Genomic DNA, 14,223 nt, shown 5'->3' on the forward strand with positions numbered 1-14,223 from the left:
GTCCAGATTTTAGTATTGTCTGTATGAAGATGTCGACTCCAAGCGAATGGAGAAAGGTTTACTGCAAAGTATGCAGAGGAGAGGTCTAGAACTGAGTTCTGCAGGGGCTGGTAACAAAGCAGTTGGGGAGTATTTTTTTACTTTCCAAAAAAGTAGGATTGAAATTAGGAAACAGAGCTCTGATTATTGGTAGAAAGCATTAAAGGGCCACTGATACTAGCAACATTAACTGTAGCACTGTGCTAAAGAAGGACTTGGTGCTGAAGTCAAGAATGAGAAGATCCCTGGTAACCATGAGAAAGGCAGCAGGCAGTTTCCTTACCCAGAACATGGTAGAAAGCAAAGGAAGGAGAAAGAGAGAGGTCTGAAAAAGAACCTGTTTGGATAAGAGCCTTTTACTGTCCTGCTGAACTGTGAAATTAGTGACATGACAGTAGTTGCCAAGAGACTTTCAAAGATACGTATAGAACCTGAAAATGAGCCTGCAGTTCCAGGAGGGGGTGGAGAACAGGCTGAGAAGACTGACAGCTGTCAGTCACAGCCATGATGGCTTGCATGGAGGAGCTGAAGGAAGGTGTGAATCATGCACTTGTTGAAAGTTAGCCTGCTATTTATATGAGCCCTTCTTGATTCAGTATGACTTTGTAATTTAAAATAAGACAAGAGCCGTGGAATTTACTAACTTATTTGTACTGATGAGATAATTAAGTCTTCACTGTTCATACAACCACACAAATCACTTTATAGGTACCTGAGTGAGCAAACCTGAGTGAGCAAAAAAACTGAGTTTGAGCTGTTTAAACAGAAAGTATCCCCAAGGCTGCAGCAGGATTTGAGGAGCTGTAGCAGTTAGCGTGCATCTTGAGGGAATGGCGAGGGCAGAAAAATACACTGTGGGGGACCATCACGCCCCTGGCACCTCCTGTGTTGTCTTTCCTCTTTCTTGCCTTTATGACTCTGCATTTTCATTGCAGGTGCATACTGAAGGCTTAAAAGGAGAGCAAGTAAGAGAAATTCAATTTCTATTCTTTTGTTGCAGGGATGCTTTTATGTAGTTCAGTTGCCTGTTAGATTAGATTTTGCTTTAAAATAATGCTTCAAAAGTTAAGGTGGATAGAAGAATTGTCAGGCCATCAAGAAACAAGTTTTCCAATTTACAGTTGAGAAAATAAACAAGAAAGGAAAAAGGGCAATGTCCTCTAACATGAATTAGAAGTATAAATTGGAGAGTCAGTTACTCAATTCTTTAAGTCTGGGGAAGTGTTAATATGAAAGTTAAACTGTATTTGAGTTTTATGTTGAGTTTGTCTCTGAACCTTGGTACTCAAATAGGGGGGAGACACCCATTGCTTCAGTCTGTTAGACCTACATAAAAAATAAAATATATTTAAATTTTGATTTTTGTCTTGGTAGGTGCGTAATTTGTATTTAACTGATATGTAATATAATAATATGCATCATATGAATGATATTTGAAAGGCCTTCACAGCTGTGCTGGCTCAGGGGAAATGCCAGTGGAAGGTGTTTTTGCAAGAACTGCTTTTCTCCACCACTGAACCCCAACCCATGGTGTTTTATTGGAATATCCAGGATAGTCCAGTCTCTTTGGTAGAGTTACTACCTTTGAAAAACAAAGAGCCAGTAATGGATAAATGCCTACTGAGCATGGGTGGATCAGCCTGCATGGAGTCTAATGAGTGCTGATAATTCAAGTAGCTGAAGGATTGAGGAGAAAACCAGCTGGTCTCTGGTTCTTCGGGATCTATGTGAAAAGGAGTAGTATAGATCCTGCACAGATGGCCAACACAAGTAATGTGCCCATATAATTTTTCATACAGATACTTTAACGCTTTTCTTAAAAAACGTTTCTGTAGGGAGAGCCTGGGCCACGAGGACCACAAGGCCAACCTGGACTTCCTGGACCTCCAGTAAGTTCTTTCTCTCACTGCTTGAAATTCCAGGAAACTGGAACTCAGACTGGTGTGAGGCATACATGCAAAATCTTATACATTATTCAGGCACTAAGATCTTAAACAGTGCCCCCAGTCCCCTGTTTTCTTTACTGCTGAGAGGTCTCCTGCTGTGTGCATGGCTGCTCTGAACATATAGATGTGACTTCCAGGACATGGGCAGTCACCACACAGAGACAGACTGCCTCAAGGCTGTTGTCATGCTGAACCTGGATGTTTTTCTATTTCTAATGTCCTGAAGAGCTGTATGGGCATTCAGCACATCTCAGAGAGACACTCACTGTTAACTTGTAAGCTATCATGTAATGAAGGTCAGGGAACGGTTGCTGTAAAAGGGGCTGGCTTTTTCCCACAAGGTCCTGGCTCAAATATTTTGCAGGTGAAAAATAAGAATTGGGTATGTGTGTGTGTGTTTCAACACAATTTTTGCAACAATTTAGACATGCCAGCATTCTTATTTTTGACTTAATTGTAGCTTATTCTAGTTATATTTTATAACCCAACTCTGCAGGATATCTCAGTTCAGTTTGTCACTGCTGCCTCATTTGCAAACACTGTGTATCTCCTCGCTTTTCAGTTGCTTGTTGTTTTTCACTGTTGATTGGCTTTTGTAAAATTGATGGCATTGTGAAGATGCATTACTTAGGTAAATCTGGTTTTAATTATGTAATTTAACTATAGTTGTGTGCTATGTATTTAATCAGGGCATTGCCACTTTCTCTATCCTGTTTTCTTATTCTCTTCTCACAGGATGACATAATTATCAGGTAAGATTTGTCTAGGTAGTTATGCAGTAATGGTAGCACAAAACAGCTAGGCAATGGTTATATAATTTGTTAGCTTTTCTTACTCAGTTAACTTTCTGAAACTTTTCACTTTTAAAGGGAGAGGCTGGTCTGGAAGGCAAGCCTGGAGTCCCTGGTTTACCAGGTCAAAGGGTAAGTTGCTGTTTTTATTTAATGTAAGTCTCAAGAGGCTTGGGACAGCTTTGTTCAATAAGATTGGGTGCTTTGACCCACTTTGCATAGACTTTTCTACTTATTTAAGGATCCTGGAGGCCCAGATCCTTTCCTCTATTTCTTCTATATGGTCCAGCCACTTTCAGTATCTCTTGGGGTCTACAGATTGTATGCAGTGCCCTCTGGGACCCTAGGAAAGTTTTTTTTTGTGTCATTTGTTCTCCTGTCTTTGTATCTGCTCCTTGCTGCCGAAAGGATCCTTGATACGACTCTGTGCAGAACTACTAATAATATGGACAGGTTGAAAGTTCAGAGAAATGGTATTTTTCTGGAAGTCAAATAAATGCAAAGACACATGCAATGCTTTTTACTTTCTATTCTGTTTGGTCTGTACTCAAAGAGAAGCTCCCACAGAATGGGAGCTGGTGTACCATTTTCTCCACCAAGAGGTTAGATAGTTTCCTCTTGTTAAATAAAAATATTAGTTTCTCTCTGACTCACAGTTGTGTCTTGAAATATTCAAGTACTGATGAAAAGTAAATTTCATAGTGGGCCTGATATTATTACAAGCACGCTCTGAATCTGCCTTTCCTTGCTTCAGATGATTCATATGAAGGACATCTCACTAGACAGCAGATAATGGTGGAAGTGAGATATCCATTTAACCTTTGTGGAGGCAGTCACATCAGGCTCAGTACTGCTGTTTGATGCGTTACTTTTTGAAGTAGTCACAGAGACTTGATCATAGCTTAATCCATAGAGGAGGTCATGGGGGCTGCCTGTAATGTTTTGCACTTGAGTCAACACCAGCACTGTTAAAAGAGTGGGTGTGAGAGTGCTACTTGTGATCAAGGGAGAGTTATGGGCAAAGGACGGTAGAGGGAAGAAACATACACCTTGGTAGGTGGTTTTCTAAAGACTTTCCGTTGACTTGCATGATATTAAATTGAGCTGTAAGTAGGGCTTTTAGGAATCTTCTTGCAAAGATGGGGCATGCAGTCTTGTGTCAATGCCACAGTGGAAAAGGGCATTTACCTGCTTTCTTGTACTTTTCCAGTCTTTAGAAAATACTACCTTATCACTTCAGCAAATAGCTGTGTTGTGCTTTGCTTAGGAGTTGACAAGTTCTAATTGTCCTGGTTTTAAAGACTGCTGTGAAACATTGTTTCTTGAATAAGATTAATAGAGCATATTAGCGGGCTAAAGGACAGTGATCTGTCAGGATCTGCAACAGGACAAAAAATGCTCCTGCTAATGATCATTTGATTAGAGATGTCATTTGATCCATACTGCCTTTGAATGTTCCCCTAGACTGTTGTGTCTAGCTAGTTAGACTTCTCCTAAGGGTTTTTATTAGTCACCAGGCATCTTAGGTGGATACATACATTTTTTCAATTAAAGCCAGATACATTTTTTCAATTAAAGATCATTTTTCAATGACTGAATACGTGAGGTGAATTAAAGTCCTGGGCTTGGTGAATCTACATGGATAACCTAAATGTGGGAGAGAGAACAGATTAGCAGATACTACTGATTCACCATTAGTACAGTTCTTGACAAAGCATAAATATAAATATAGGCATTGATTACCATCTCACATAAATTTGGCTACAGAAAGCAAGTATTTTTCTAGACAGTCTTAAGAGTTAAAATGAGAAGAGCAGAAATCTCCTTAAATATTTGTTTGAGTCTAGTTTTAAATGACTGGCTGAGATGAGGGCAGGCTCTGAAGGCACAGCTTAGAGTTGTAGTGAATCCTCTTGCTCACACCCAATCAAGAAGGATCTCTAGCAGCATAGCACGGTGTTGAGGACATGGATGGGATCACAATGCCTCGGTTTCACTTGTGGCTTCAGCCTGGCTTGTTGTAAGACTTGGCTTGTTGACTGGATATTAGGAAAAAATTCTTCACTGAAAGGGTTATCAAGCACTGGAACAGGCTGCCAAGGGAAGTTCTTTAAATACCCTGGAGGTATTTAAAATCGTAGAATAATTTGAATTGGAAGGCACCTTAAAGATCATATCTTTATCATCTAGGGACACCTTCCACTAGACCAGGTTGCTCCAAGCCCCATCCAGCCTGGCCTTGAACACTGCCAGGGAAGGGGCAGCCACAGCTTCTCTGGGCAACCTGTGCCAGTGCCTCACCACCCTCACAGTAAAGAACTTCTTCCTTACATTTAATCTAAATGTACTCTCTTTTAGTTTGAAACTGTTACCCCTCGTCCTGTCATTACCCTCCCTGATAAAGAATCCCTCCCCATCTTTCCTGCAGGCCCCCTTTAAGTACTGGAAGGCCACTCTAAGGTCTTCCCGGAGCCTTCTCTTCCCCAGGCTGAGCAACCCCAACTCTCTCAGCCTGTCCTCACAGTGAAGGTGCTCCAGCCCCATGATCATCTTTGTGGCCCTCCTCTGGACACACTTGAGCAGGTCTATGACTTTCTTACGCTGGGCTCCACAGAGCTGGATGCAGCACTGCAGGTGGGGTCTCACCAGAGCAGAGGGGGAGAATCACCTCCCTTGACCTATTGGTCACAGTTCTCTTGATGCAGCCCAGGATATGGTTGGCTTTCTGGGCTGCAAGTGCACATTGCTGGCTCATATTCAGTTTTTCATCCACCAACACCCCAAGTCCTTCTCCACAGGGCTGCTCTCTATCCACTCATCACCCAGCCTGTATCTGTGCTTGGGATTGCCCCGAACCAGGTACAGGACCTTGCACTTGGCATTGTTAAACTTCATGAGGTTTGCATGGGCCCATCTCTCCAGCCTGTCAAGGTCCCTCTGTATGGCCTCCCTTCCCTCCAGTGTGTCATCAGCACCACACAGCTTGGTGTCATCAGCACCACACAGCTTGGTGTCATCAGCAAACTTGGTGAGGGTGCACTCAATCCCACTGTCCATGTTGCCGACAAAGATGTTAAACAGCACCGGTCCCAATACCGACCCCCGAGGAATGACATCACTGGTCTCCACTGGACATCAAGCCATTGACCACAACTCTTTGAGTGTAACCATCCAGCCCTTATCCAATGAGTGGTCCATCTGTAAAGTCCATGTCTCTCCAATTTAGAGACAAGGATGTCATGTGGGGCGATGTTAAGGGCTTCGTACAAGTCCAGGTAGAAGATATTGGTTGCTCTTCCCTTATCCACCGATGTTGTAACCACATCGTAGAAGGGCACCAAATTTGTCAGGCACAATTTTCCCTTAGTGAAGCCGTGTTGGCTGTCACCAATCACCTCCTTATCTTCCATGTGCCCTAGCATAGTTTCCAGGACAAAATGATGATGTGGAAACTATGATGTGTAAACAAACTATGACGAGGAAAAAAAAAAAAGATATGTAGATACGGTGCTTAGGGATGTGGTTTAGTGGCAGACTTGGCAGTGTTAGGTTTACAGTTGGACTTGATCTTAAGGGTCTTTTCCAACCTAAATAATTCTATGATTCTAAACTATCCTAAGACACTCACATCTCTCCACCTCTGCACCCCCTGTCTATAGGAGTGTAAGGCTATACAAGTATGTAAGGAAATCAAACAGCCAGGGCAGCAGTGTGAGCATGGGTTTGTTTAACACTTGAGCATGTTCCCCAGCATACGTTGGGGTCATGCCAAGTGTTTGTCCCACAAATGTCCTTGCATTGCAAGGTGACTGTATCTGTCAGGCTGGATGACAAAGGCCACCCTTGTTTGAGAGAACGAGAGTTTAGCTACATGAACACAAGCCCCTGTGGTCTTGCATGTGGAGCCTTGGCCCACTGTATTTAGCATAGATGCAGTCTTTGTGCTATGGTAAGGACAGAAAAATTAGATGTAGTTAGAGGCAGATTTGGGACTCCTTTTTACAGACCTATATAGAACAGATGAAAATCACTAACCATCTGCTTGCCTGGTCCCTCTGCTCTTTTATACAGGTGGCGGTTCAAGATAGGATGCTGCACCAATTTGTATCTCCTGAAAATTTTGTTCCTTAGGTACTTTATAAATCTTCTGCACTAGTATCTTGTAACGTAAGGGACAGGTTACAGTCCAAGATTGACTTCAAGACCCTTTTAAGTAGCATGCTGCAAAAGGGTTGATGTAAAATAATTACTGTTTTGCAGTATGATTCAACCTCAGTTTTGCATTACAATTGTCAACCAAGATATAAATGAAGTTGGCACATGCAGAGTCCCTGTCTTGACACAGGGGTGCAGATACAACCATTTATTGGAATTCTTAGAAACCTGCAGTGCTTTATGCAGCTGGCACAAACTACTAATGGATTAAGATGTGTTTGGAATGATTTTGTAGATGAATTTGTGTCTTATAACACAGTCCACTGGAAATGAAACACCCTCACCTGTGCAAGGATAGTGGCAATGTTTGCTGGTGTTAGAAATATAATTCAGGAGCCAACTACAGTGTGTAGATATCATAGAAGATGACATATTGTGCCAAATACCCTAGTGACAGTTTGGCTGTCAGGAATAGAGTCATACATCTTGTAAAGTTTTCTAGGAAAAGAGGAAGTATGATATTATTTTGACATGAAGTTGTTATTCCTGAAGAAAAAAAAAGAATACATGGGATATACAGTTGCCAATAAACAAGGCATAAACTTTAGAGAATCACCATTGGTGTTATAGTAAAGAACGTGTCAATTTAATTTCTTAAAATGTCTACTTCAAGCTTAACCTTTCATTTGAATGTTTTTATTGTACTTCCATAAACGTTTTTCCATCACTGCTTCTTAGACAGCACATTTATTGGAGCAGTTGCAGAGTCTTCTGCTAATGTGTGGTACAAGTACGGCCAAATAACCAAGTAGGATGAAGAAACCCTGTCATCAGAGCTTCTGATGGCCCAAGGCTTTTTCTGGCCTTGTTATTATATATTACTTAAGACCATGCTTAAGACCAAGAACCAGTATCGGGGCCAGATCAATGATCTGGATTAGGGGATCAAGTGCACCCTCAGTAAGTTTGCAGATGACACCAAGCTGAGTGGGAGCACTGATCTGCTCAAGGATGGGAAGGCTGTACAGAGGGATTTGGACAGGCTGGATCAATGGTCCAAGGCCAATTATATGAAGTTCAACAAGGCTAAGTGCCAGGTCCTGCACTTGGGTCACAAGATCCCCAAGCCTGTAGTGCTGTATGCAGTTAAGTGGCTGGAAACTGCCTGGTGGAAAAGGACCTGGGTGTGTTGGTTGACAGCTGTCTGAACATGAGCCAGCAGTGTGCCCTTGTGGCCAAGAAGGCAAATAGCATCCTGGCTTGTGCCAGAAATAGTGTGGCCAGCAGGAGTAGGGAGGTGATTGTCCCCCTGTACTCGGCACTGGTGAGGCTGCACCTCAAATACTGCGTGCAGTTTCAGGCCCCTCACTAGAAGACAGACATCGAAGTATCCAGACCCTGGGAGTAAGAGAGAAAGTCTGGAGAAAGGAGGACTTTCCCTTGGTCGAGGAGGATTGGGTTAGAGATCATTTAGGCAAACTGGACACCCAGAAATTCACGGTCCCCAACGGTATGCATCCACGAGTGCTGAGGGAGCTGGTAGATGCTATTGCTGAGCCGCTCTCCATCATTCTTGACTCTTTACAACTAGATTACAAGGTTAGGAGTCTCAGTAGGGCCTACATACTTGTTTTACAATAGAGCCTAAAGAATCCTGTTAAAACAGGGGACTACTGGGTTCAGGGCACACCCTCTACGCAGAAGAGATGTGTTAAGAGCACTTGCCAGTACATGAAAGGTTTATCCCTGTTAGCTGTCATGGGGGAGATAAATTTATCAAATCTCTGAAGGGCCACTGAGCTCTTTTTTGTGCATTTGATGACAGGACAGAAATACATGTATTTGACTTTCCCCTTCTTGACTCATCTCTCCCCTGTCTAAGTGGGTTGTTGCATATGATGTTCCTATTCTGACCTGTCACAACTTAAAATGGGCAGTCAACACTCTTTCAACTCTTATTTCTCCGTGTATGAACTCCCCTTGTTTTGAATCACCTTAGACTCGCAGGGTCCAAGGGAAGGATGTAGTTGATTGGTATGTCATGGGAGAGGTGTGTAAATAATCCAGGAGAGAGAGGGGAAGGACCCAGTCCCAAGGTGCAATCTCTCTCAATGTCTGGAAGTTCTTATAGCCTTTTTTTTTGTCACAACAGCCGAAATAATCACCCTTGAGCTGGCCAACCCTGATGGTATTTGCATCCTCAAGCTAGGGAGATGCTCTCACTTCATAATTTACGGTCATTATCTAATACATATGGAGACTGTAAAAGGCTGGTGCCTTCAGGGATCTCAAACACTGATTAACACTACTGGATTTCTTCTGGCTTCTCTAGTAACGTAGAGGTAAAAGGACAGGGCTGAAAGGGGTAATCCTAGCACTCCATCTATCTTACAGAGGAAATAGCTGGCATTTATGTTAGCAGTCATATTCATTCACAATTAAGGATGTTTCCTATGTACTTGGTACCAAATCCACCTCTGTTCCTGGGGCCAAACCTCAGAGAAAAACATGCTAAGAAAACATATGGCCATTCTGGCTATTGGACAGCAAGATGAGAATCAGTCTTGCGCTATGATACCTTTCAAAATTTCCCCTCCAGCAGAGGGGAAATTTTCCCTTAGTTTCCTGTCTTCTATATGGTAGAGATCTTTCCAATGGATGGTTTTGTTCGTACATATTTGTGGCTGCTTGAAATGTTCAGATGACATTGTCTGCTCTGGCAAAGTTCAGCTGTGCAGAAATTGAAATGTGAGCAAATTAACAAAAAGAAAGAAAAAGGGATTGATAGCGTAGATTAAATCCAGAGTGAAGCTGTAATTGTCAGTAAGGTAAATATATCCGTTTCAAATAAAACACACATTTTTAACTGTGCTGTTGTCCAAATTGCTGATGAAGACAAATAATATACATTTCACATGTTTGAAGGATACACATTCTTATACACTTAGCTGATTCTTACTACAAGTAATGGAGCATAATTGCTGGTTTTCTCTGTCATATTATTAGATGATGTGACATTTCACTGAGCTTTGCTCTCACAGGTGTAATTTCTCCCAGCAAGTATTTCTGTGCTTTATAGACGGGCTGTAATGTTATGGAGCAAATCTGTCATAGTTCAATTTTGGCTAACCTCTGAGTGGCCAAAATGTCCCCTTCACAATAGAAAATTATACTCTCAGTCTCTTTGTCAGTATAATTATATGTTGCTTTAAGGGATTTCTCAGTGTTTTGAAAAGCACCAAAGATTCTTAGCATTATACCCAAGGAAAGGATAGGCGTCTTTCACATCTGTCATTGCTGCTGCAGATTAGCATGCCTGACCATCAGTATGGAAACAGAACAACTGGTGTATCCTTGTCACAGGAGGTAAAATATGTCCTTCCTTCCTCCTTCTTGGCTTTTGAGATGGGTTTAGGGAGAAGATGGTGCTGCTACAACCTTCCTCAGGTTCCCCAAGTTTCCAAAAAGCATCAGTTCTTCAAACTGTAATCAGATAATGCCCTTAAACTGTGATGCTGCTAAAGCCACACCCTTGTGGACCTCCAAAACAAGATCCTCATGTACTACTCACATCTCTTTTATTTGCGAGGTTACAAGGCTCGTTGGGATTTTGTTGGCCTGAAAACTAATGTATGTATCACCCGTTGTGGTTTTGTATAGACTACACAACAGAGCATGTTCATGCTCTTCGACTTACAATATTTGATTTAGGTGACTACTTAGGAAGCTAACTCCCTTATGCTCCTTCAAAGAGTTATGAAAAGTGTTTCTATCAGGTTCCTGCCTCTAATGCAGTCTCTGAACTTGAGTCCAAGGAGATGCACAAACATTGCAAGGGGAGGCATGAGGTGGGTGCTAGTTATGTCCAGTGGCTAACAAGGTTGGTGGGACATGAAGGAATCAGTTACACTGTGTTGTATGCTGCCTCAGTGTTGTAGTTGTTGGAACCAGCTGCCTTAACACACAGCACCCACATTGATAGGAAGCTGGAGGTGGCATGCAGGCATACTCATCTCCCATGTCTGGCCCCACACACCACATCCTGTATGCTTTATTCATAAATGAGTATTCTAACAGTGTCCTTTGCATGGTCACCTTGGCAGTTGGCAAAATGATCATCTTTAACTAGAAAACATATGTTGAATCATGTGGTGGCATGAGTCCTTCAGGTTAAAAATGGGCTCTTTTTTGGCTTTGACAAGCAAAGAAATGATGCATATTGAAAAAGTAGAAGGAGTGCTCATGAATGGTGTGTGTACTTCACTATATAATGAAGATTTTTATTGGTATTAAGGTCCTGGAAATGACTACAAACTCCTTCTGATACCCAAAGACCTCATAATCACTCCTTCAATTTTCTTCTTAAATTCTTCTGTATATGACAGCTGGGTTTTTTGGTTATGAGAAAAATAAGGAAAAGATCACACTCAGATACACCAGCTAATGAATCTCAGTCAAAACCAGGGAAAATACAATGGAAAGTTTTTTTGTTTGTCATGTTTTAGCTTTTTCATTCATTTAAGTCAGCAGCAAACTGTTGTTTATAGGTGTTGTTTCTGGACATATTTCAATAAAGAAAAATAAAGGGAAAATTTTATATATAACTCTACATCTGAAAATCAGTTTGGATAAGAAGTAGAAATAAGGGAGAAAAAAATTACTTCTCTCTATCTCTCAGATATTTACATGACTCCTCTTGTACCCTCCTAATGTATTGCTAACAACCTCAGAAGTATTAATGATTCAGTGTCTATTACACATCAGGGAAAGACAGATTATTTTTACAAGAAAGCTGAGTCACTAAATATGTGACTTGCCCAAAGTACCACAGCAAGTCAGCTGTTGAGTTGAGAAACAAATCCAACCTCTGCCTTAACTCCAATGCTTCAGGCATCTTTACTCCAGCCTTCCTCTTTTTCTAGTGTAGGACTTTTCCCTGTGAATTGTTTGAGGTCAAACCCACGGGGAACACAGGCTCCACAGTAACCATATAGGTGAACTTGTCTCAAGGTTGTACTCCAGGTCCTGGTGTATCATTTCCTTGCAGCAGCGAAGTGTTCTGGTTCCTCTGGAGGAATATTTTTTCACTTGCAGAGGCGTCAGTGAGCTCTGTCCCTTGGTGGTAATGCCAACCCTAGTTACAAATGCCTCATGGATTCCTGTTTCCTGGCTTAGAGATTGTGCATCTTTTATGTTCATCCATGCACCAGACATCTTGGTTATTTTCTTTCTTAATGCATGGACAGTGCAAGGGACACTGATTGGCTTTGTTTGGGAGGGGTGAAGGGCTAGACTGCAGCAAGGAAAGTTCCTCTCAGCATGTGTCTACACATGGTATCTCCCTTGGCTGCATCTCAGCACTGTGACTTCTCTGACCCTCTGTGGGCAACACCCAGGTGGGACTTCAGAGTGTAAGAGATGCCAAGACGTGCATGAGACCATCTGTCATCGCTGGGGGCTATTATCACAATCTGGAGAGATACAGACCCGTCAAAGCCAACTGGAGTTTCACATCCAAATGGTGTCTGCTGCCTTAATTTCTAGCATTCATGTTTTGTGTACCCACATTATCGTGATTTACCAGTTCTGGGGTGAAAGCCTTCGGGAAGTCAGTAGTGGTCTTTTTCCTGGTGTGTAATATTTGCTCCTCTGTTGAACACGCAGGGTAAAAAGGGAGAACCGGGATTCCCAGGAATCAATGGTCTGATCGGCCCTCAGGTAAGTGATGATTTCTTAATTTCCACTAATCTATGGAACAACATATTTTGTGGTAACAGGTAACTTGGAACCGCAATGCAGCATGCTGTGACCTTGTTCTCTTCTCATCTGCACCATCTTTGAAGTTGGTATTTCTCCTTTAAGAGCCAAATTAATTTATCCTGTCATGATTGAGAGAAGTCTGCCTGTCTGGCAGCAATCACTTTTACCTTCCACAGTTTTTCGGCATCTTTGGACAGGGGCATGAGGAGGTGTTTTGCATGTGATTTTCCCGTTGCTTGTGCATACAGCAGTATCATTCCAGAGCGAAAGCAATGATTTGTGTTTTGTAATATTTAGGACAGCATCTTAGATAATTGTTGGCTGTGTGAATTGGCAATTGCAGATATACCTCCTGTGCTGCAGTCTTGAGGGAAGAAGCCGTTTAAAAGGTACTTGCTATTCAGAAAGAACACTTCTTGGAGCACAAGTCTGTTTTTGTGGCTTTGCTACTTACATTTGTACTTGTTAGAGAGGGATAGATGTCGACTTATTGAGGAAGGTAGAGACAGGGGCTTAAAACTAAATGTTTATTCTCCCTGTGAGGAAGGATGTCTTAAGTTAATGACTCCTTAGCTCCTTTTTTAAAGCTTTTGGCAAGATAGTGCTCCAAACTGCACCATCTGTAACATCATAAGAGCAAAATAGTGCTGTGTATGTCAAGCATTGTCAAAGATTTGTCTCCACCTTGGATCAACCCATACTGCGTTGTATTATAACAACACTGACACTTGCCTATGGCTTTGTTTCTTGCTAACTTTGTAGCCAAACTCAGTTGACCTGAGTTACTGCAATAAGTAAAATACCTGCAGGAATGTCCTCTAGCAGGAAAGATGCAACCTCACTTTAAGCTGATCACTCAGGATAAAACTGAGCATTTCATTCCTTACCTTTTCAATACTTAATTAACGAACTGGGTCTTTTGCTTCTGTATTTTGTTTCAATAATTGGTTAAATTTTGGGCAGGAATGAAGAACCTCCATTACTACAGCTGTTGGTGGTGCACCACAAGTTCAAAAAAATGAAAAATGCTGATTTTTCATTTATTTCCTCTGGTAAGCTATGCCCTTGTAACCAGGAAACATAATCTAGAAATGGTTTGTGTGGCAGACGTTTTGTAATGAGCTGTTCATATGTCTGTGGAGGATATCAGAGAGGCAATCCAAATGCTTGTGACCCTGTGCAGTTGAGGGCCCTTATGTCCAGCTGGGAACCTTACCCGCAGAACACCACTTGATACTGGTTTGCACATTTTTAAAACTTTTTCCTTTGGTACATTACCTGGTTTTCGATTATTTCATCAGGAGCCTTCAAGTGGAGTGAATACAGTATTTCTAATGGATATGTAAGATTTTGTGGATTTTTGGTTGTGTGTTGTTCTTTTTTTCCATTGGATAACATTAAAAGGTCCCCCAAAACCTTCTAAAGTATTGGAAAAGGGTTTTCCTTGCTTTTGGGGGAAGATTTATCCCCATGAATGATTTCTGAGATATCTGACGCTATCCATCCAAACAATGTCACACTTGCTCAGTTCA

At 41.8% G+C, this 14,223-nt stretch overlaps 1 protein-coding gene across 1 annotated transcript in view; it reads left to right on the forward strand.

The window, feature by feature from the left end:
- Positions 1 to 14,223, forward strand: part of COL22A1 (collagen type XXII alpha 1 chain) — a 210,153-nt gene that overhangs the window by 122,452 nt on the left and 73,478 nt on the right. Inside the window, exons 20-23 of the mRNA XM_086466066.1 lie at positions 975 to 1,004; positions 1,875 to 1,928; positions 2,855 to 2,908; positions 12,596 to 12,649. Coding sequence (XP_086322192.1) covers positions 975 to 1,004; positions 1,875 to 1,928; positions 2,855 to 2,908; positions 12,596 to 12,649 — 192 coding nt within the window. The remainder of the gene's footprint in view (positions 1 to 974; positions 1,005 to 1,874; positions 1,929 to 2,854; positions 2,909 to 12,595; positions 12,650 to 14,223) is intronic.

Source organism: Leptosomus discolor, chromosome 5 (genome assembly GCF_034619465.1).
Source record: "Leptosomus discolor isolate bLepDis1 chromosome 5, bLepDis1.hap2, whole genome shotgun sequence".
In the NCBI taxonomy this organism is placed as follows: domain Eukaryota; kingdom Metazoa; phylum Chordata; class Aves; order Leptosomiformes; family Leptosomidae; genus Leptosomus; species Leptosomus discolor.